The following is a 22,819-nucleotide window of genomic DNA, read 5'->3' as shown; positions in this document are numbered from 1 at the left end:
AAATCAAACCACTGGTTTTGTGTTGTGTGTGTTGGGGAGCAGAGTTTAACAGACGACCCTCTTAGTCTTGGAGCATCATCCTGGGTTGAACATTCCCCTGGCCTTCTAACAACCGTGACTGGAAGTGCAAATCTAAACAGGCCTAATCGCGTTAGGATCTGCTAAATCAAACACAGACCCTGCCTGGCCTTAGCCTGGCAGTAGATAGAGTGTGTGTGTCTGTGTGTGTGTGTGTGTCTGTGTGTGTGTGTGCGTGCGCGTCTTCATTGCATGAGGATGGTGGTGTTAGGGGCAAAAGAACAAAGGCTGTTCTCTTGGGACTCCACAGTTGATTAATCGGAGGAGAAATGTAAAATCAACTCAACATTAGAGACTGAAGCACACTGTGAATGAGATGTTGATGTACTGAATAAACACTGTGAGGTCATTGTTCTCCTGTCTTACAGCACAATATTTCTTCTCATAACTGGCAGTTATGATGTGTCCTGCAGCTGACTTTGCTTTAGAAATGATTAATACTTTGACATGTCATCAACCGGTTACTGATATGAATTTACAGACCTACTTTCACATTTTTAAAACTCTTCCTGACCTCAGATATATTCGATTACAGGACTCAAAAATTATGTTGTCAGTGCAGATTAAATCTCATCTTACCCACCAACCCACACTTCTATCTAGAGCCCAAACAATACACCGAAATAGCAGATATTATCTGCTGATTTTAGCTCATCGAAGATATATCAGTATCTGCAGACATGTTGGTCAATAAGGAACACGATTTTGCAGTACAAAAATGCTAAATAATATTACCCAAATATAGAAAATGGTGCAGAAGTGTATTAAATTAAATGTATTAAAACAAAAATAAATGTAAACAACAACAACATTGTCCCTCAGCATGAATACAATGTGCTTTGGAGCAAACTGGCCATGTCAAAGCAAGTAATGAATGAAACCAATAATTAACTTCACATGCGGTGTGTATTTTAAAAACATGTTCAAAATAATTTGGTTCAGTTAAAATAAGGTTTGGGTTGTTTCTGGGAACCTCTTGTGGTGTGCAAGCCGAAAAATACGGTAAATGGTTATTTGTAATTGAGTAATATCAGTGAATGCCTCCCAAAACATCGCCTGGAGTTAAATTTAGGGATTTTTTTTTTGCTCAGCAATTCACCTAATCCCATGTTAAATCCAGAACAGTAACCATATACCCTAGACAAGAAATAGCTTCTTTTTAATTAGCCATAATGTTCAAGTTAATTAAAAGAAAACCCCCTGTGCCAGTTAAGAGTTTAAAAATACTTGTCCAGCCAAAGTTATGCAAGACGCAATTCAACGGCAGAAGAAAATAGAAGAGACTCTGTATAATTTTGGTTGTGACCACACTGGGGGAAATATGCATGACTCCAGCCAAAAATTATTTATTTGAAAAGAAAAGGCTTATTTCTCAGAACAAAACCTAGCCATTTGGTAGAGGCGAGGGGGGGGGTCGCAGGGCGTCGGCCACTTGGTTAGACTGCCCTGTGTTTACGGGACACACCAGGAATGTCAAACTGTGCTCTCTCTGTGTGTGTGTGTGTGTGTGTGTGTGTGTGTGTGTGTGTGTGTGTGTGTGTGTGTGTGTGTGGTTGTTTCATAGTCGACTGGATGTTGTCTGCCTTCTTGTTTTGATCTTAAAATGATGAGGAAAAAGTTTTGGTGCTGGTCTGATACGCACAAGTCCAGACTTAGTGTTTGGTTTAACCTTCATGCTGCCAGGTGGGTGAACTGAATCACATCAGGAGATAAGTGTTCGAGCAAGCAGACAGATTTATCTTTGAAATACCTTCGTGGTGAATACTTTTTTCTGTGAGCGTCTAAACATTTCGGTACTCAGTACTCGCTATTGTACTATGTGGCAAACCCCACCCATCTGGAAACCACTTATACTCTATTAAACTGCTGCTGGAAATAATTAATTTCTCATCAATTACCAAAAGAAAGACTGAAGCATGAGATGTTTCCCATTAGCAACGTAATAAGGGAGAAGTTTGGAATTCCTGCGTTTCCCAGATGTGATGTACAGAGGCTTACAGTTTGTCAACAACCGAGATTAAAAATATTTTAGAGTTCTTTTAACTTTCTAGTTGTCAAAACTGTGACCTGCACAAAAACAGCGATGTGACGTCACCGAAGCTTGGATTTGGGTCCACTCCTCGCCCTGATCTTGGTGCCAGGAAATACACATTTTGTCAAAGTGGAGGACGCCAGGGTGGAGCTAAGCAGGAAGTGGAAAACACCCTGGCTGTCAATCAAGCAGAATGCCATTAAACACGTCCTTAATAGCTTCTTATTGGAGCAATGATTTAAATAATTTATAATCAAAGTTGCCATTATCAGACACTGATTTATTCTGGATTAAAAGTTATTGATTTTACTTTTTCCAGATGAAAGAATTGGCAATTTTCTTGAAATTCAAGAAGAGGTCAACTAGCCCATGCTGTTTTAAGGGATGGATTGAGTACTTTTGAACGGGTTACTTTATAGAGTCAGCGGTAGGGAAGATATATTTCAGAACAGTGTGGGGCTCCTTTTTGGACGTAACAGAAGAAATGTCTGTCTGATTTTTATAACTGGCAGTTGGTATAATGGACAAGGCATGTTTATTGTTACATTTTTTAATCACATTTTGTTTTGTTTTTGTTGTTTGTTTATTTTATTGGTCTGTATTCCTCCTATTGTCAGGTTCGTTTTGTGTTGTCTACAGCTGTGTCTCATTTTCAAATTGTATTCAATGGCTGACAGGTGCAGCCTGAGTTCATTTGATCAAAGAGGGGAAGTATTTGGGTAGTAGCCAGATTTCTTTTATTGATCCCTTTGTTGTAGTTTAAAAGGATGCTTCTGTTGTGTGTTGTATAAAAAGAAAATTTAGGAACAAGGAACATATGTCTGAACATCTGGTGTCCTGTCAAAATATCAATAAAAAAAAAAAATTAAAAAAAAATTAAAGAAATTCAAGAAGAGGAAGTGGAGCCGAAGACGCCACACCAAAGAAATGAGTTATTAAATCATTGGACAAACATGTTCACTAGCTTTTTTTTTTTATGTTTCAAAAATGCTCAAAATTGTCATATTTGAATTGTCAGACAGGGTTGCATTTTGACTGCTATTCACTGCCTCATTCTATCATTTCCAAACAGGATTTTCTTTAATACCAACTTAAAAGGGGTGATAGAATGCAAAACCGATTTTACCTTGTCATAGTTGAATAACGACAGTTCGGTGGGTAAATAGGACATACATAGAAGCTCAAAATCCCATTGATACCCCTATCCTCTGCAAATCTCACATTTTGAAACCGACGCTGAAAACGGGCGAGTCTGAACAAAGCTGGAAGCTGACGTCAGCATCCCAACTCCTAGTCTTTGTCACGCCCCAACATTTGCATAGACTACACCACTGACCTGAGGTCAGCTTAGTCTTCTGAATCTAGCTAGGTCATGCAGATCTCCAGAGGTCCGCTGTTGAATTACTAAATTCACTTCTGAGACTTTTTTATGCGAGAAATCAACTATGTAGAGGTCAAATATGGGCCGGTTTACGAAAATTGATGGCTAATTGCAAATTGTGTCCGTCTGTGTGTCGCAGTTCAGCAGGAGCTCAGCAGGCTACGTGACAGTGGCCGGTGCTGCCTCGCCGCCCGGCGTGTCCTACTTCATAGACTCGCTGTGAGCTAGCTGGATCTCCATCACGAAGGGAAGCCCGCGCAAAGTCACCGGTTCTGGGTTACTGGACTACAAAATGCCGAGGCCCTGATGGAGCTCCAGGGCCTGCAGCTAGCCGCGATCTTTACCCATAGGATTGGAGGGACAGTAGCAGCTAACGAAATCCCTAATGTTCACAAAAATGCATTAAATTGAAATCGGACACCATAGTTAGCTTTATAAGACCTTGGAGTAGAAGTTATATAAGTGGCGTGACAAAATTCAAACTAAATATACTCTAGTTATGCCGGCAGCTGGCAGCCAGCCAGCTCCGCAGAGCGCGGAGCCCCGAGCCCCAGTAGTCCAGTAGCCGAGAAACGGTGACTTTAACTGGGTATGGAGGTTGCCATTTCCTTGTCAGACTGTGTGGAGCTCTTAAAGTCTGACACGTATTACCAAATTTGCAATTATCCATACATTTTTGTAAAACGGCCCATATTTGAGCTTTATATAGTTGATTTCTTGCATAAAAAAAAGTCTCAGAAGTGAAGTAGCCCGACAAACATATAACGTATCTCTGAAATATGAGACCTGCTGTCTCGTCTCCAATGTGTTTCTATGAGGTTCGCTCAAACCAATCAGCGCGCAGCTCATCTAAATATTCATGTGCATACCATATTTGGAAGAAAAGCTCTTGTTCCAAATAGAGCCATATTCACAGGGTAGTTAAGGGCCTAATAAAATAGCATTTGGGCAATTTTCAGCCCAACCAATGTTACATACCCTATTAGGAGACCTTAAGTAACAGTGTGAAATACCCTATATAATCATTCTATCACCCCTTTAAACTGTAGTCCATGTCAATATAAGTACAGCACATTCTTTTGCTATAGTATGGCTTAATGCATGAACCCTTTTCATGTAGGGAAAAGCTGTGTTTAAACTGCTGAATCCAGAATAACTGTAAAGACAGATGCAAAAGAAGCAAAGAGCACCGTTTCCTGCAGATTAGATCAGCCCTTGGGTCATTTGGGGTGTGGTGATCACAGAATGCATTACACACAGTTCCATTAACAGTCTGATTTATTTGATTGAGAGAATTGGACTGGTGCGTTTTTGGGGACAGTCCACTTGTCCGCAAAGGTTTAAATCAGAAAAGCAGCTGAATAGCCGATGAACTTGACATCTGATTATAGCAACAATTTACACATTAATAATTTTAACTTTGTAGTGATAGAGTTATCAGATACGTTTTCATTGAACTGAAATTAAGAGAACCCGAATGAGTGTATTCATTCACACACACACACACACACACACACACCTCTACTTACCACACACACCTCTACTTACCACTTGCCTGTACAGCTGAGCTGTGTGAGTATCCCAGAGCGACCAGTGCTGTCTCCACCAGCTGCGTGAAGAGGACATCCTTATGAACCAACACAAACTCAGCGTGACGGTCGCCATGCCCCTCACAGTCACCAGCTACGCTCACATCGGCATGCTCCACCACACAGTAGACTGGGATCATCAAACCTGGCAGACAGACAGACAGAGGTTGGGACCGGCCGTGCGTGCGTGCGTGCGTGTGTGTAGTCTGTTCTCTTTCCAGAAAGTGAGGTGGCTCAAATGTTTTCCCGGATGCATATTCTCCATACATATGTTGTTTTTTTCCGCTCATCCAAAAAGACTTTGCACAGTTTTAGATAAATCGATGACAGGATTGCCCAATTTGGTCAAGCATTTCTGGGTGCAAACTGCATAAAAAAAAAATCCCTCAAAATTCAACATGACAGCTGGAAGCGGTACACACAGATAGCTGTATTTACAGCTGTTCATGATAGCAGCATCATCATGGTCTAGAAGCCGGTTAGTTCAGACAGTCAAAGCAGTAAAAATTATCAGCCGTTTTACGTATTAAAATTACAGTTCAAGAAATCAGCAAATTTGAAATCCAAAAATCTGTAAATTGTTCATATGAATCACTGCCTTTTTGGCCATGGTGGGGGTCTGCAGGTTAGAAACTAGCCTTGTGACTGGAAAGCTCCCCATTTAAATCTCTGAATCAGTTAGGAAAGTGTGGTGGGATTCTTTTTACTTGTTTCGCTATTACCGTGCTCCTGAGCAAGGCACAGAACAACTACAGAGCAACTAAACTGTTTTGCAATGAAGAGATATGTCCGCCTCTCCATTTTTCCTCTGTGAATATGTTCTCAAATCTGGCTGGGAGGAACTTTTTTTGGGAGGATTTTTAAGCTTCTTTTTGTCATCCATGTTTCAGCGTTTTGAACAGGATCGGTGTGAAAGGGATTCCTACAAATACCAAAGATGACAGCAATAGTTCTCAACAAATCTCTGCCTGTTGGGTGACGTAATGTGTTAGCGTTGCAGCAGTATAGCTGCTTGGTGGTCTCAGTGGAAGACTGGTTAAACTGGGCAGCTGCCAGTGTGAATGTAAGTCAGTGTAAGATTGCACAGCTTCATTTGTGTTTGCACCACACATTAAAACCCACAATGAATACATCTTGTTTCCAGAACAGCTCTTAAAGTGTTGCCTGACATAATATCTATATTATTTAGCACTCAGGAGCGATGCCATAACTTCAGCGGTGAAACCGATTCCAGTGCGTTGGTCTAGACTCGTTATTGGGCAAGTCCAGAGAGCTCCTCCTGGAATCATTCACACCGATCCAGTCCACTGTTCTGTCCCACAGGAACTGCTAATTAACAAGCTATCAATCCTCCTCCCGATGAGGCAGACACAGATCAGTCGGAGCCAAACCAAGGCAGCATCAGGCACGCTATCGACCAATAAGCCAACCACTCAGTGGAAGGGCGGAGGGAGGAAACCTAGCCGAATATGTATGTGTGTGTGTGTGTGTGTGTGTGTGTGTGTGTGTGTGTATGTGTGTACTGTTACAATGTTTGTGTGATGATGCATGATGATGTTTTCAACTGCATGAGAGAATAATGGGCATTTGTGCGTGGGTGTTAGGTATTTTAGAGCGTACATGCTGCTCCGAAATACCAATGTAAAATGTGTGTGTGTGGCCAACCAACCCACAGACAGTAGACGCCAACATCATCCACATGTCCTTGGTAGACTTCATTTTGGTGCCTTGTGCCAAAACTTCAGCATCAATACAATTATGGATCTTTATGCTAATATTTTAGCAGGCCCCGACCAAGCAAAAGAAGGCCAAACACCATCAGCCATCAAAGGCATTTGCCGCGTTGCACTCGTTTGCACATACGAAAAGTGACGAAAATAGTTGTGTGTTTGAAGCTCAAATCCTGCTGGCACTTGGGATGAAGGATACTAACCCAGACATATCATCTCAAAAGTATGGATACATTTAGTGGGCTACTATCATTCTACAATTGTAATTGCATGCCAAGTCTAACAGGATAAACTCAGGAGGAAGGTTAATGTTATACAATGAGGCGATCTTATAGCATAGTGGTTAAAATGCATACTGAATAACCACAACCACCCCGGTTGTTTCTGGCTGGGGACCTTTGTTGCATGTCCTCACTTTTTCTTCCCAACAACAACTTCAATAATCAGTTCATTGTATTACGTCTCCAATCAAGCCAAAAAGAATGTCCTGCTTCTGGCTTCTTAAAATTAAGGATTTTCTTTGATTGCAGTATCTTTGGATTTTGTAAAGACCACCCCAGAAATGTAAAGACTCACCTTGGGCTCTGGGAAATTGTGATGGGTTCATTTTCAAACAGGACAGATACAAATAAATGAATAGCAGATTAAAAGAGGCCTCTGTGATAAAGTGTGAAAGGAAAACAGAAAAGTAATAGAGAGGATTGTGTCAGTGTGGACAGATATCTAAGGAACGATTCCAACATCTAACTTAATCCAGGCCTTAAAGCATTTAGGTTCCTCTCACCCACTAGTGGTACCTACATCTGTATCTCTCTGCTACATTAATCAAGTGAAATCTTGTGTGGTTAAGGGGAGACTTATTTTGTAGTGAGTGCAGGTCAACACTTTTATTATTGCTACAATTCAAAGTAGGGCTGGGCAATATATCGATATTATATCGATATTGTGATATGAGACTAGAAAATCTAAGACGATATGTCTTAGATTTTGGATATCGTAATATGGCATAAGTGTGGTCTTTTCCTGGTTTTAAAGGCTGCGTTAGAGTAAAGTGATGTACTTTTCTGAGCTTACCAGACTGTTGTAGCTGTTCTGTTATTTGCCTTTACCCTAATTAGTCATCATATTCACATTACTGATGATTATTTATCAAAAACCTCATTGTGTAAATATTTTGTGAAAGCACCAATAGTCAACACTACAATATCGTTGCGGTATCGTTATCGAGGTATTTGGTCAAAAATATCATGATATTTGATTTTCTCCATATCACCCAGCTCTAATTCAAAGTGTTGCTAATATATTTTAATATAGAATTTGTATACTTCACTATGTAAGGTGATGTTTTGTGTTTAGGAAGGAAGTTTAGCACTTGTTTTATCTTTTTCGTACTCGACTTATTCCTAGGAAGGAGTTACTTTATTTTAAATGTATTTTCGTGCATACATCTGCTATTTACAAGAATTTGTTTGTGTACCATTGTGCGTTTCAGGAGCTTCAGTCCAAATAAATGACTGAACACTTGTATTTAAGCAAGCATGTACATATCTGTGTCAATGCCGCACCTCCTAGTCGCCTCAGCGGTGTGCCGTTCTGTCTGGTCCGCGGAGCTGCTGGGCTGCCGTTGACCTCCAGGAGGCTCAACTTGCACGGCGGGGGGCCACTGGAGGCCGGGCTCTCCCCTCCTCTCTCCTCTGGGCTGGTGCTGTCCCGAAGGCTGGGGCTCTCCGTTCCCCCGCCTGCACCTCCGCGCTGCTCCATCACCCTGAAAACTCCAGGAGGAGCACCCAGCACAGAGTGTGAAGCTGGGAGGAAACACAAGAACTTGCTTCAGTGCTCAACAAGAAATACAGTCAGGTCGCATGACGCTTAGGACACTGTTTTGACGTGAACACAATTAAAAAATAAACAAAAGCCACCACTACATATTCAAAAAGCCTCGGCTTCAATCCACAGAATTTAGTGTCCTTTAGCTTTTTGATGTCAGATCTTAACTGGAGTATGAATGTGATTGTTTGATTAAGCCTACATAAAAGAAAACTGACTTGTATATCACTGAACATGAGCCCATCGAGTTCGAGAGGGGTAAGGAGGAGGAGTTATGCAGTTATTATACAGTACCAGTGACTCTTTCCCAACTCTGATTAAACCAAAACAAGCTGAAATGGTCGTCATACACCTACACACTGTATATCAAGTACATCGTCTTTTATACTCTGCCAGTGTTGACAGTGAAAAGCCATTATTACAGACTGTTTCATCAACAACTGGTCGCTTTGTTCAATTCCTCCCCGGCCAATTCGGCGAACACATTTCTTTGTTATTCACATTGAAGAGAGGCAGGGACGACCACAACAGACAGAGTCAGAGGCATCTGGGACGAATCACAGGTCAACAAGTGGCGTTCACTCAGACTAAATACAGACAAGTATATTATTCTGTGTTTACACACATTGGAGTAAATTATATGTTATAATGACAGACGTGAGCGAGTGTAAGGAACACTGTGACAATGCACACTTGTATTCTGTAGGTAAGAACACAACCAAAAAGCACGTAGAACTAAACAAAAAAATGTAAAAAATATTCAACACTTTTCTGTCAACATACTTTATGATATAGGTGGTATTAACATCAACTATTTATGTTAAATCATAAATATTATAGTTTTTATTGTATGTTATATTATAGAGCCGTTTTACTTTATTAATGTGCTAATCTACAGTATGTGGCTTCATATATATATATATATATATATATATATATATATTATTTATATACACACACACACACACACACATACACGATGACTTAAAGTACAATGGGTATGATTTAAGCTTTGACTTTGTACAAAAGGAAAGGCCAGAGTATATCATTAATACAGGTCACAATATTACATGGCTCTTCAGAACACTAGAGGACATGACAGCAGGACAGGACTCTGTCAGCAGAGACTATAGGAAGTCATTGGGCACTAGTTCTAAACAAGCAGCCACCTTAAAACCACCGTTTTTACACTTTGGTTTTTGTACGGATTAAACAAGATATCATTTGTTAATTAATTTGCCTTATATGTGCTGGTAGGTGGATTATTTTGATTCCCATTGGCAGACAGAGCCAGGCTATCCGTTTCCCGTTTCTAGTGTTTATGCTAAGCTAAGCGGTCTCCTGGCTTCATTTTTAGCAAACAGATACGAGAGTGGTATCGATCTTCTCATCTAACGCTTTGCAAGAAAATGAATACGTCTATTTCCCAAGATGTCAAACTATTCCTCTAAATGCTGACATTGTTAAAACATTAAACATTTTTATAGGTGCTTTAACTGTAAATGACTGTCATTTGTCATTTTACACACAGAACTCATATACTGTAATCTGCTGAGGCTCGTAAACCAGAAGTGTAGGCATTAAACATTTAAAAAGCAAACAGTCAACTTAAATGTTTACATCTCAGGTCTCCATGTGGTTTCTACACTATAAAAAAGGTTTCTTTGCACTGGTTTACTGCCAGAAAACATTTAGAAGTCAGTAAAGCCTTAAAAAATATATTTAAATAAACTTTTTAAAATTTTTTGCTAAATAAACTCTGCACAGTATCTTTGAGAAAGCGGTCTGCTCTCCCTGCTTTGTGTTTTTCCTCACACTGTGTGGTTTCCACTGGTATGACCGGTTAAGACGGCAGCGACACATACATCTGAACCCAAAAGCGATACATGATTATAATAAAGCACACATGAAAAATGAATAGCTGCCATTTAAAAAAGCCCATCCAACACAAACATTTAAATCACACAGTATGGAGCGACGCCCACCTAGAGAGAGAGAGAGAGAGAGAGAGAGAGAGAGAGAGAGAGAGAGAGAAATATGTGTCTCTTTACCACTAAGGCACTAAATGAATGAAATACATGCATTTCAAAATGTGCACTCAGACTCATATTTGTTAAGAGCAACTTGTAGTGTTTGATGTCAGTCACAAAACTGGTGTACTAAATAGTATGGATGGATATTGGAACGCAGGGACAGTCCCTGTGCGTCCTATACCCTATAGCTACCATGTTGGAAACCAATAGCAACTTCTCCTTTTTAGCAGTCCCAAGTGCAACAACAAGGAGAAGGATTCCTTACGCCACCCACAAGATACTTCATATGTGGGGCACCTGGGTGGCTCGCCTGGTGGAGCGTGCGCCCTATGTGCAGAGGCTCAGTCCTCGACGCAGTTGCCGCGGGTCGGCATCCGACCTGCAGCCCTTTGCTGCATGTCATTCCCCCTCTCTCTCCCCTTTCAATCTGGGCTGTCCTGTCAAATAAAGGCCTAAAATGCCAATATTAAAATCGATTAGTTGTCAACTTTTAAATTAAATCGCCGGTAGTCAGTTTGAGTAATTTAAGACAAAAAGTAAAAATTCATTGATTCCAGCTTCTTAAATGGGAATATTTTCTAGTTTCTTCTCACCTGTGACAGTAAACTGAATATCTTTGAGTTGTGGACAAAACAAGACATATTTCACAATTTTCTGACATTTTATAGACCAAACAACTAATCGAGAAAATAATCAACAGATTAAATTGACTATGAAATAATCGTTAGTTGAAGCCCTATATATAATATATTCTTAAGATACTTCATATGTGATAGTGTCCCCGGAAAGGTTAAGCTGAGCAGGAACCCCAGCCAGGAATTAAACCATGAGTTTATCACTATTGTAGGCCAATACCAACCGGGGAATTGAGAGCTATGCTATGGTTCACTGCACCAGTACTGTTGTGGCAGGACTTTACCTATAACCTGGCCTGCTGACTGACAACAATCAAATTCTAAACATCCCTTTAGAAACAGACACCATGTGTTTCTACAATATACGATTAAAAAGCAGTTTTATTTCTAAAAGACCATCATGTCAATAGTGCTGCTAGTCTCTGTCCCTCTCGGTGCAGCTGTCCCTCCCACACTGCCTTTGCAAATTTACCCATTCATCCTTTTTTTATCATACAACAGATTTAATGATTGCTGAGCATTCTCCAGTCCACCAAAACCAAAAAAAAAAAGACATTTGCCAAAGAATCCATTTCCCATGGTGGGACTCATTTACACTCCAGGGACGAATAACAACTAAATGCGCCATCTAAATCATTTTCTCAAATCAACACACACCAAACAAGGACACAACGCCAATGAAACACACACTATACGAAACTAGGTTTAGACAGCGCACACACCACGAGCAACCAAAACACCCCTCTCTCTCTCTCTCTCTCTCTCTCTCTCTCTCTCTCTCTCTCTCTCTCTCTCTCTCTCTCTCTCTCTCTCTCTCTCTCTCTCTCTCTCTCTCTCTCTCTCTCTCTCTCTCTCTCTCTCTCTCTCTCTCTCTCTAAAGAGATTTGTTCTTTTAGTTTCTCAATATAAGCGCAGTACAGCATAACAATGATCCTAAACCTATAGACATGGAAGCCCAGGAGTTTTAAGGGCCAAACAATGGATCATTCTGAAAAAGGATGTGAAGATGGCTGCATCACCTGAGAAGATAGCAAGTTAGTGCTGACGTCAGCGGGTCGAAGACTTCATACATCATAGCAGACATTTTGACTTCTCACAGAAGGAAAAGGTCAGATGTTACTAATAACATTAACAATGGCTCTGTTCTAGTCAAGCTTCCCATTAAGCCATGACAGGGCTCAATGTTTATGTGCTGCATACTGCATACCAAATTACGATTATGAAAGTATGACATAACAGCAGACTGTTTAAAATGAGCTATACTCAAGCAATACGCTTTTCCGAGCTGCTGTTGAATGAAGAGTTTATCATAAATGTAAATCAACATTACCTCTTACAGTACACTCAGTGTAATATTTTCCAGTTTTCTTTGAGGTCAAATTAAAATCATTAAATAACAGTGTTTTCTACAGTACATGATATACGAGCTCCTGCGTTTGTCCTCTTAACTGTACCTTAATGTCACTCGCCATCACTTGTAGTAACTTTATCCAACGGTAAATTATTTAAACTGTCTGCCTTGCAAATTCACCATTTGACAGTCTGAAAAACCACAATACATTTTGGGGCAGTTGAGTATGTCCAGTAAGCTCATGTCTGATACTCAGAAATTCTAACTAATGTAGTATACATTTGCATATTTCTCACATACACAAAAACCTCATTTTACTGTATGCAGTTGGAACGAACTACATACTAAATTGTACGTCATACTTAGTACGAATAGTATGTTAGTATGCGATTTCGAACAGACCCAGTGGCTCAGTTCCAAATCTCATACTTTTAGTATAGACAGCAGCTGCCCTTACAAAGTACATACTGTTGCATGCAATTTTCATACAATTGGGGCATATCATTGCGCCTTGAACTTTGACCGTCTTGCTCATATGTGCTGCACAAAGGATTGTGGGTCAGAATAGCCAGAAAAGCATGCTGGCTTACATACTGCAAAATGTGACCGGATGCAGTAGGACATCCTGGTATTTTTTGGCATACTAAATAGTATAGTAGTATAGGTATTGGAACTCAGAGTGTGTGTCAGTGAGCCAACACGCGCAATACTAGGACCTTCGACTTCATACTTAGACTTTCGCCTTCATTTGAGCATTATGAATCTAAGTTCAAATTGAAACCTGTTTATTTTCATGCCAAACAGAAACCAGTTATTTACTAGGCTACTATAAATACTTCCATTAAGACCTTGTTATGCTTGAAAAGTGTCTTTCGCTCACTCGTTCACACACATGAAACCACTTCAAGTGACACATTCAGAGGGTGTACAGCCAAGAGACCACACACTCCCAACACAGACTTTACTAGCACACATGGAGGCCAAATGTACAGTCACACTCAGTAGCCTCCAACTGACAAATCACATAGAAAACCTCAGCTTGCTGCAAAATACTAGAGTAGATTAATTTAGGCAGGGTCTAATTTAAGGGGTCTCTTGAGTGTCTTTAAGAGAGCTTTCAGGGCCTTTAACACCTTAAGAACCCTTGAGAGGGTTCACAAGGTCCTTGAAGTAGGTTACAGTTACAATAGGACTGGCTGAATTTTACTAGAGTCTAATTGGGGTCTGGTGGCACCTAAACATTTGTGGGCAGGGTCCCACTTGACCCCTCAGAGGGTTCCAAAGGGTTCCAAGTGACACTTAAGGGGGATCAAGTGGTCCTTGAGTGGCTAAAAAGACATCATAAAAGCATGTAAAAAGACAAGAGGTCAAATCTCTGGGTCCTTGTTTTGTTTGTCTTGTGCACAGAAAACCAGCGTTGAAAGTGTTTTATGAGGAGGAAAAATCATTCATCACATTTGTTAGATCTCAAGGATACACGCAATGAGTTCTGGTGAGCAACACTAGACGTAAACGGAAATTTTGTTTGTTTACAAGAGAACTCCACAAGGCACCTTTAAAGCTGCTCAACCAGCCTCACAATGAGCTCTTACTACACGGTCAAACTCCGCATACTTGTACTAAACTTCCTCAATTAGTAGCTGATTAACTCTTAACCAGTGAATAGGCTACGAATATACTTACTGCAAATGCATAAGCAATAAAAGCATATTTTATACCAGAAGTGGAGGCAAACTTCGCTTAAAATACAGTCACCAGACAGGAGATCGACAGGAGATCCTGCTCAGGCTCTCAGATCATGCAGGTACATTAAAACCAGCACATTAAATATCAAGTATTCATAAAGCTAATACATCATGTAAAACCCTAGGGAAAGTGACAGCTCTATTTTTGACAACAATACATCTGTATTTGGGTCAAAAGACAACATCATCAAAACTAATGTTTAGTTTAGTTTCATCAAGGTTATTAAGAGTTGAAATATTTGGTTACATTTAGGTTTTCGATCAGGCCTTCACATACCTGAATGGTTATATACAACAAATATACATTCACATTGTTATCAGGGCCCTATCTAAAATTATTAAAGTCTTTATTTTGAGACTTTGTCTTTTTGTTTCTACTACTTGTATTCAGTAAAATAAATACATTTTAGTAGGCTACATATGAGACTGTGGGAATAATACTGTTAATTGTCATTTTCATCAGCATGTTTTTAGTTTATTTGGTTACAGCAGACCACTAGCCTTCTATTAGGTCTATAATATCATATTAGGAAATCACATAACATTACTAAGTCAGATTCTGTTTCTGAAATGTTAATCATTTTTATTTTATTACCTGATTAGAACTTGTTTCAGCGACGAAACCCCTACTTGGTCTAGTGTGAATAAGCGACGAATTCCGTTCAAATACCACTCAAATAATAATTTGTTCATTATTTATTACTCATTACCAGCAAATAAACACCTATTGTTGACACTTACTAAATCTCTAGGACATACTGATAAATTCGGCATGCATGTACAAATGATGACTTACTTTATTGTTGTTAAGTCTCAACTTTTAGAACTGTTACTTGACTGTCGCGCCCACGGCAGCATTAACGTTACGGATATTAGCAGCTAAGTGGAAGCTTTTCACCTGACGTGACCTGGCAGACAAACACAGCTGCAGCTAATAAAATTAAGCTAATAATGGCTCCGTTTGATTCAGGTGTGCCAAATGAACCGCCATTGACCAATATGTATGTCAATGAGCACTGACAAAAAAAAACGGCGCTGACAAAACTCAGCCTCTTATTGTTAATGCTCAATAGCACACTAGACGTTCTAGCTAGGCTATATGTTAGGCCTACTCATTGTTAATTGTATTAACTACAGCTATGTTTAACTAATGACACCTCTGTGTAAAGGGGCAGTTAAACTAAAGGATATTAAAATAATTGATGATTGCCAAATTGAACAATATGTCGTTTTGAAGAATGCACACTTCCTAGGAACTTTAAATTGAGTTTGGCTTGTGGTGTCGCGTTAGGAGAGCACACTTATAGGATTTGAACCAACTTCACAACTTGTGTTAGTTGTATATAATATGTTTTCCACAATTAAGTTATGACCAGTGTCCCTTTATTCCCCTTTACAGTCTATGCATTAGCATTAGGAAGTGTCTTTATGTTTTAATAGCTGTTTTTTTTAATTGAAATAAAAATATTAGTGATAGGAAATCATTTAAATTGATAGTAAAAATATGTTTCCCTCAAATCCAGTTAAGACAATAAATAATGTTATTTGAATACCCTTTTACCTTTTATATCAGCTCTTCTTATTTTTCAACTTTCTTTTTATATTTTTTCTACATCCTAGGCTACATACAGTAACATATATTGAGTCATTTCTCTATATACCAGTTAGTTACATTTTCCTCACAACATGAAACTTGACAACATGCCATTTCCATTGCAACATGCAAAAGCTGTCAATCCAAGTGCTGTATGGGAAAAAAAGCATGTGGCAGATGTTTTCAAGTTAAAATGAAGCTTCTACCACACAAGGAAAACTTATTATATATTTTATGGTATATTGTAGGCATATATATATATATATATGCTCCAAAGTGTTTTCAAGTTATTTGAAAACCATATAAAAAATCTTTTAGTAAAGCAAAACAAGACAATGTAAAAGTTGCAATGTCAGGGCTATAAAAGGAAAACAAAAGTCACTCCATAATTAGAGAAATTCTATTTTATAAGAAAAAAAAGGCTATCATGTTATGAAAATATAACAATCTTAACTTTGATCAATTAAAAAAATTAAGTAATTCAAAGCATCTCATGTCTAATGACGATTTACTATGTATGTGTACCGAATATTTGTTAATGCAACAACTTGTGATTATTTTCACAATCATAAACTGCATTTTCTAAAAGGAACCCCACATTTAAGTCACGTCTCATAAAAAGTGACAGCTCTGTTGTTTTGTAGTAAAACTATGAATATCTATTTTTGTCAAATAATGACAAAAGAATGTTTTTTATGGTCAACGTCCCATTTGGTTATATTTAAGGTTCTACCTCCACAAGACCAACTGTTACTCGTGCATGCAGTGTTAAAGCATGACATTTTCTTACATACAAATATGCATTTTGACATGAAACTAGTCTCACATTGCCTATGTATCAGTTCAAAGTGCTATACAACTTGTATCACTTCATTGTCAGGCATGTTTGCATCATAAACTATTTGATCCGTAGTTTTCCATCAGTTGTTACAGTATGAAGAACTTTTATAAATATAAGAGTAAATGCTCACTCACTTTTTAAGAAGTCACTGTGCTTGCTGGGGAATAAACTCCATCCATTGGTGTAAACGAGAGAATCCAGCCTGAGACAATATGAATTTCCCAACGTTTCCCTCCGTGTCAAAAGCAGCACACCGAGCGAGGAGATATAAAGACAAGGAGTGATGAGGACAGACTGCTGCTGCCTGCTGAGTAAAGAGCAGTAAAATGACACATGTAGAGGGAGAGAGGGAGAGAGGGCGGGAGGGAGGGAGGGAGGGAGGAGATGGAGTTTGGGAGGGAAACCCCGAAGACAGATTGACACACATGAAATAATCGTTACATTTATTTGCTGTCTTCAAATGATAATCTGTAACATTTAAGCTCTCCAGCAGAAAACATAGTTTAAAAATAAAAAAAAAATGAAAAGCTGAGCAGAAGTTGTGCAGCATGTGGGTAAAAAAAAAAAAAAAGAGCTACCTCTTTATTCTAGAAAGCCGTGCACTAAATAAATAATGTGATCACAGATATAGAAAGGATAATTCATTTCCCAGATGTCGTGATTGCAGAGAACAGGGGGAGAATAAGTTGGGGGAAAAAAACGTTAGAAGTTCATCATTGTAACAATGTCACAAATCTTACATAGACACACTGAAGAGATACACACCTGGGTTTAAAAAGTTATAAATGATCAGAATAGATATAACAGAGAAGCTTACTGTCTGACTCCTACTGGTGGAGAAAAAAAAAACAAATTCAAAGGAAATGTCGGACCTCAGCTGGACCTTTCTTAACTTGCAAATCCTACAATTTATAACTTTGGCCCAAAAGTGAACGTTTTCCCTTCGACCATAAATGATAGATAGGGGTAGAGAGGTTTCGGGGGTATACAAATTGTTTAAAATGTCCAATCTTCAGTGGACTGCTGTGCTTAACCCTGGAGAAGATGCCACTGTTTGCTTGTTTTCCCTCGTCTTTAATATATTTTGTACAATGTGTATACGGGTGATTCTTTCTAGAGCTCCTGTTAAGTAAAGTGATCCTTGTCTATTTTTGTTCCCTTATTTCAATTAGATGGAATAAACGGCAGTGGCATTTATCCTTTTGCCATCCTTATCTATTCTATTCTGTATCTATTGTTCTATACAAAGGGAACCCATGGAGAAGAGAGCTAACTGCGCTCATCGAAGCCCCCTCTGTATAAATAAAGGTTGACTGAATGAATAAGAAGAGGTCATTTTTCCTAAATGGCCAGCAGACTTAGGAAGTCATTTTTTTATGAACAATTTACATTTTAAAAACATCTTGTTGTCACAAACAACAAACATGTCTTAAGTCACTTATACCTTACAATATCAATGTGATATTTGTTTTTTACAATTCTTGTAATTAATCTCAAAAATGTGATTAATTTATTCTCCTAATTCTGATGAAGTTTCTGACTCAAAACTGAGGCAATTTACCAAAAGCTCACTGTACTCTTCAGTTGGGTGGGATTCAAATTATAAATACCTCTTATTTAATGTCACTGAACAGTATGACTATAATGTTTGAGCAGGCAAGTGATAACTCTTCACTTTTAAAGAAAAGAGATGAAGTGTGTACTATCCTGAGAAATGATTCCATATATTCTGTCCATTCATCACTTAGTTGTTTGTAAGTCTTTCTGTTCAAATAGCAGGGCTGGTGGTCAACTTTCCTTGATTTATTCTAGATGGAAGAATAGTCACCTATCATTACTACTCAGGCTGTCTGCCTTCCTGTCGCTCCTCCTCTGTGGTTTGTGTATGTGTGTGTGTACACTTGTCTGTCCTACATCATCCTAAGTAGCTTTGACAGCTCAACACAAGTTGCAAGACGTGTGTGTGTGTGTGTGTGTGTGTGTGTGTGTGTGTGTGTGTGTGTGTGTGTGTGTGTGTGTGTGTGTGTGTGTGTGTGTGTGTGTGTGTGTGTAATGGCATGGGTGGCAATTAAAGAGTGCTTTCACAAGGTTCAAGCCAGCTCGTATTACCTGTAACAGCAAATATTGATGTTCTGTGTGTGTTTTTCTGGAGCTTTATATATACTAACTAAAGCATTTGTGATTTACTTATATATCATTATTATATGACCAAAGGCTGTATATATGCAGAGGAAATGATTATTTTATACCCAATCTGTTCAAAATCATTTATACCCAAACTGACATTAAATTACAGTTTTATGTTTTTCTCAAAGTAAAACACATGTTTAATGTCTTTGTGCATGAAACATGTCATTGTAATTAAGTTGCAACTAATGGATTATCCCCCCCCATCATCATCATTGTCTGATGATAAACTTCCAGATAAATCAAACATCTTAAATGAAATAGGGAAAAATAAACATCACAATTTCTTAGAGCCCATTGTGAATTCATTAAATGTCTTGTTTTGTACAGACAACAGTCCAGTTATTCAGTTTTATGCCATTAGCTTTGACTTATCACAGCAAACAATTATAGAGAACCTCTGAGGAAAGCTGCTGTCTTTTTACTGAGGAAGTGCTGCCCCCATGTGGCAGTGTTTGGTAATGACATGTGGGTTATGGCCTCCCACCAGTTCTGACCATCTGACCTAAAGTATAGACAGCTACATTATTATTTACTATATTACTTTCCTATCTAAAAGTTGGCCCTGTTCTTACAAAATGATTACACACTTAGTTCTGCAGTTGTTCCTTATTACTGCCCATAGTGTAGTTGTTTTTATCTTTTCAAGACAATGTCTTTGAGACATTTTAAGTGACGTTTGGAGAGGTGTCTTGAAAATGGGGGAAGAAGCCAGAAACAGAGTTTACCAGAGTTTCACCAGCAGTGTTCTTATAACTGCAGTTGGTTTTGACTGATTTTTGGAAATCGTACATATTGACATATTTTATAAAGTTTATAAAAGTATTGAAGTTGGAGAATGTTTCCCCATGGCGTCTATCTACCGTTGAAATAATGTTCCCTTATGTTTCCATAGAGTTGCATTGCAGAGAACCCTAATTGGTTGGGTTCAGGTTAAGGTAAGAGGAATATTGGGGAACATAAAATGTGAAACAACATCGACATCTAGTGGCCATTTGACAAGCGGCAGCTTGAAATGTATTGCTTATTTGGTCCCCTCGGTGCGTGACAGTTGAACGTTCAATCATCAAATAGAGGTCTATATGTTTTATGTCAGTGTGTTTGTGCATATATCTCTGGGTGTGTTGACAGTATACACACACGGTTTACAGTTTGCTGTAAAGAGTTGGTCGGTGGCTGAGGTCTTTATGCTGTGTAATCCCACGGCCTGTTTCTGGAAAACATGACCAGCAATGGAACCACTGACTCAAATTTTGGATCTCATTCTCATGACAAAGCAGTTGTCTCAATTACAGAGGGCTCTGCAGGTATAAAAGAGAACAAGGTTCACATACGAGCGCACACACACACACTTTTAACATTAGTTTACACACACATATTCAAGGGAGACCACACGGTGGAGCACAGCTGGTCGCAGGATGGGCAGGGTAAGTAGAAGCTAAAGATGTCAAGTTTGTGCCTCTTGTATATTATTATTACAGTCACATCACTTTGCATCCAATTTTCCACACAAATACTGTACATTTACAGCAATTTTTGAAAATCCCACAAGGACATTTAATAACTCTTATTGCTGTTTTGAAGATATTTCCTGGACATTCCCAAGACTCTTCTAAGCATCTGGATTAAAACATATTCTTATCTCTTGCACCATTAAAAAGAAGACAATTTTAAACCAAGATCCCAAAGCCATATTTCCTATCCAGGTAGCAGGAAATGAAATATGAATATGTGTTTATCCAGATTTTGAGGATTCTGGACATACCTTCAAAACAGCAATACATGTTGTTTTAATGAGATGCTGTGTGCTGTCTTCATTATTCAAGCAACTGGATGACCCCAAGGTCTAAAGTGACTGTACGCAGGGGCTAACCTGTTTCCAGTTTTGCTTAAGACTACAGTCAAAAATGCCTGTGTTGATGTAGGACGTTTAACAGCTATGGAATAAAATGCCTTTAATTTTGTAAGCTTGTAAACTTAGTTTCTGCATTTAGCTCTTGGCTTGCAGCATTTAGAAGGTAGAAAAGTAGTCAGAAGTGAAGCTGTCCTGCTCTTTTTCTCTTGTGGCTCTGCTGTTTCCTTTACAAAAACCTCACGACTGTTGAGGTCTGTGTCAAAAGCCTGTGAGTGTTTATGCACATACATCTTTACAGACAGAAACCCACTATGACTTGTCATAGTTAGGAAAAGCATAGGTGAAACTGATAACCTTAACGATGGCTCAATTCCATCAAGTGTCCCAGTGAGCTATTTCAGTGAGTCAGCATGCACAACACCAGGGTCTCTCCTAAGTGGAATGCAGCCATCATTAATGGTTTTGAATACACCTGTGCTTTTCCTACTATGACATGTCAACATGTCTGCCGTGAAAAAGGTCTATTACTTTTTCCTGATATCAGATTCACTCGTGTGCCTTCCCCCAGATCATCTTCTACGAGGACAAGAGCTACCAGGGTCGCAGGTATGAGTGCGACGGCGACTGCACCGACTTCCACTCCTACCTGAGTCGCTGCAACTCGGCTCGAGTGGAGAGCGGGACCTGGGTGATCTATGAAAGACCGAACTACATGGGCTACCAGTACGTCCTCAGCAGAGGCGAGTACCCCGACTACCAGAGCTGGATCGGCCTCAACGATAGAGTCTGCTCCTGCAAGATGATTCACATCGTAAGCCTCCGAGCCTTTTTTAGTATGAGAACGCTTCCATTTCAAGATGCTGAATTATGTCGCAACAAAACATTTCTGCATCACACCTCCTTCATTCTGTTTACCATTGAGTCTTGAAAGCTAATTTTCGTAAAAGTAGGGACAATATGCCAACGGCAGAGATTTTGTCCTTCTTGTTTAAAGTTTCTGATGCTTAGTTCTAGAGATTTTGTGGAGAGAAAGAAGCAAACTGCAAGCAGAAGTCCTGAAGGCTAAATATCAGACAGAATGACTTGTTTAAACAGATGCTTGATATTAGTTCAAACCTACCACTTCTCCATTGTGCCATCCACTTTTTATTCCTCAGCCATTTCTTTACTCTTCAACCACACACCCTCTTCTTCACAGCCGAAACCTGCATCCATCTCTCAGTCAGCTTTTTCCCCCTTCCATCCATGTTTGCACCACATCTCTCCAAAAACCTTCAATCTCCATTTCCTCTTCTCATCCTCCTCCAGGCCAGTGGAGACCCTTACAAGATCCAGCTCTATGTCAAAGGGGACTTTGCCGGTCGGGTGTTTGAGGCGACTGAGGACTGCCCCTCCGTGCTGGAGAACTTCCACTGGAGGGAGGTTCATTCCTGCAGGGTCCTGGGAGGCTGGTGGGTCTTCTACGAGCACCCTAACTACAAGGGCCGGCAGTACGTGCTGGAGAAAGGCGAGTACCGCAAGCCGGTGGACTGGGGCGCTGTCTGCCCCACTGTACAGTCTTTCAGAAGGCTAACTGAGTAGCTAAGGTCCTTTTTTTTTTTTTTTTCCCCGCCCTGCTGTTTGGCTCACGGTCGTCACAGCAGCCATGGCTTCAATAAAACTAAATGATGAGAAAGGACTGTGTCTTCACTGTGTCTGAGTGTCTCGCAGTACGAGTGCAATATACTGTCCATTGAGTGACCTGTACCTGAGGCTAAACATACATCCAAATAACATACATCTAAAGAGTATGCCTTGGAAATTGGTTAGCAGTAATGGAAGTACGCACAGTTTATAGTAAAGGAGCTAAACGTGTACACTCATGGGTCTTGTCCTTTAAGCTTCTTGCTATATTTGTGGGATGTCTCTGAAAAGCAGTAACAGAGTGGTTTTAAGCAGATT

At 39.5% G+C, this 22,819-nt stretch overlaps 1 protein-coding gene across 1 annotated transcript in view; it reads right to left on the bottom strand.

The window, feature by feature from the left end:
- Nucleotides 1-22,099, bottom strand: part of LOC144513064 (DNA-binding protein SATB2-like) — a 32,945-nt gene extending 10,846 nt beyond the window's left edge. Inside the window, exons 1-4 of the mRNA XM_078244128.1 lie at nucleotides 21,999-22,099; nucleotides 16,971-17,143; nucleotides 8,376-8,615; nucleotides 5,040-5,225 (exon numbers count right to left, since the gene is read on the bottom strand). Of these exons, the coding sequence (XP_078100254.1) occupies nucleotides 5,040-5,225; nucleotides 8,376-8,615; nucleotides 16,971-17,143; nucleotides 21,999-22,009 (610 nt within the window). The 5' untranslated portion in view covers nucleotides 22,010-22,099. The remainder of the gene's footprint in view (nucleotides 1-5,039; nucleotides 5,226-8,375; nucleotides 8,616-16,970; nucleotides 17,144-21,998) is intronic.
- Between the last annotated feature and the right edge of the window lie 720 nt (nucleotides 22,100-22,819).

The sequence above is a fragment of the Sander vitreus genome, chromosome 24 (genome assembly GCF_031162955.1).
Source record: "Sander vitreus isolate 19-12246 chromosome 24, sanVit1, whole genome shotgun sequence".
Lineage (NCBI taxonomy): Eukaryota > Metazoa > Chordata > Actinopteri > Perciformes > Percidae > Sander > Sander vitreus.
Note: the sequence above shows the minus strand (reverse complement) of the source record. Positions and strands in the feature narration are given on the sequence as shown.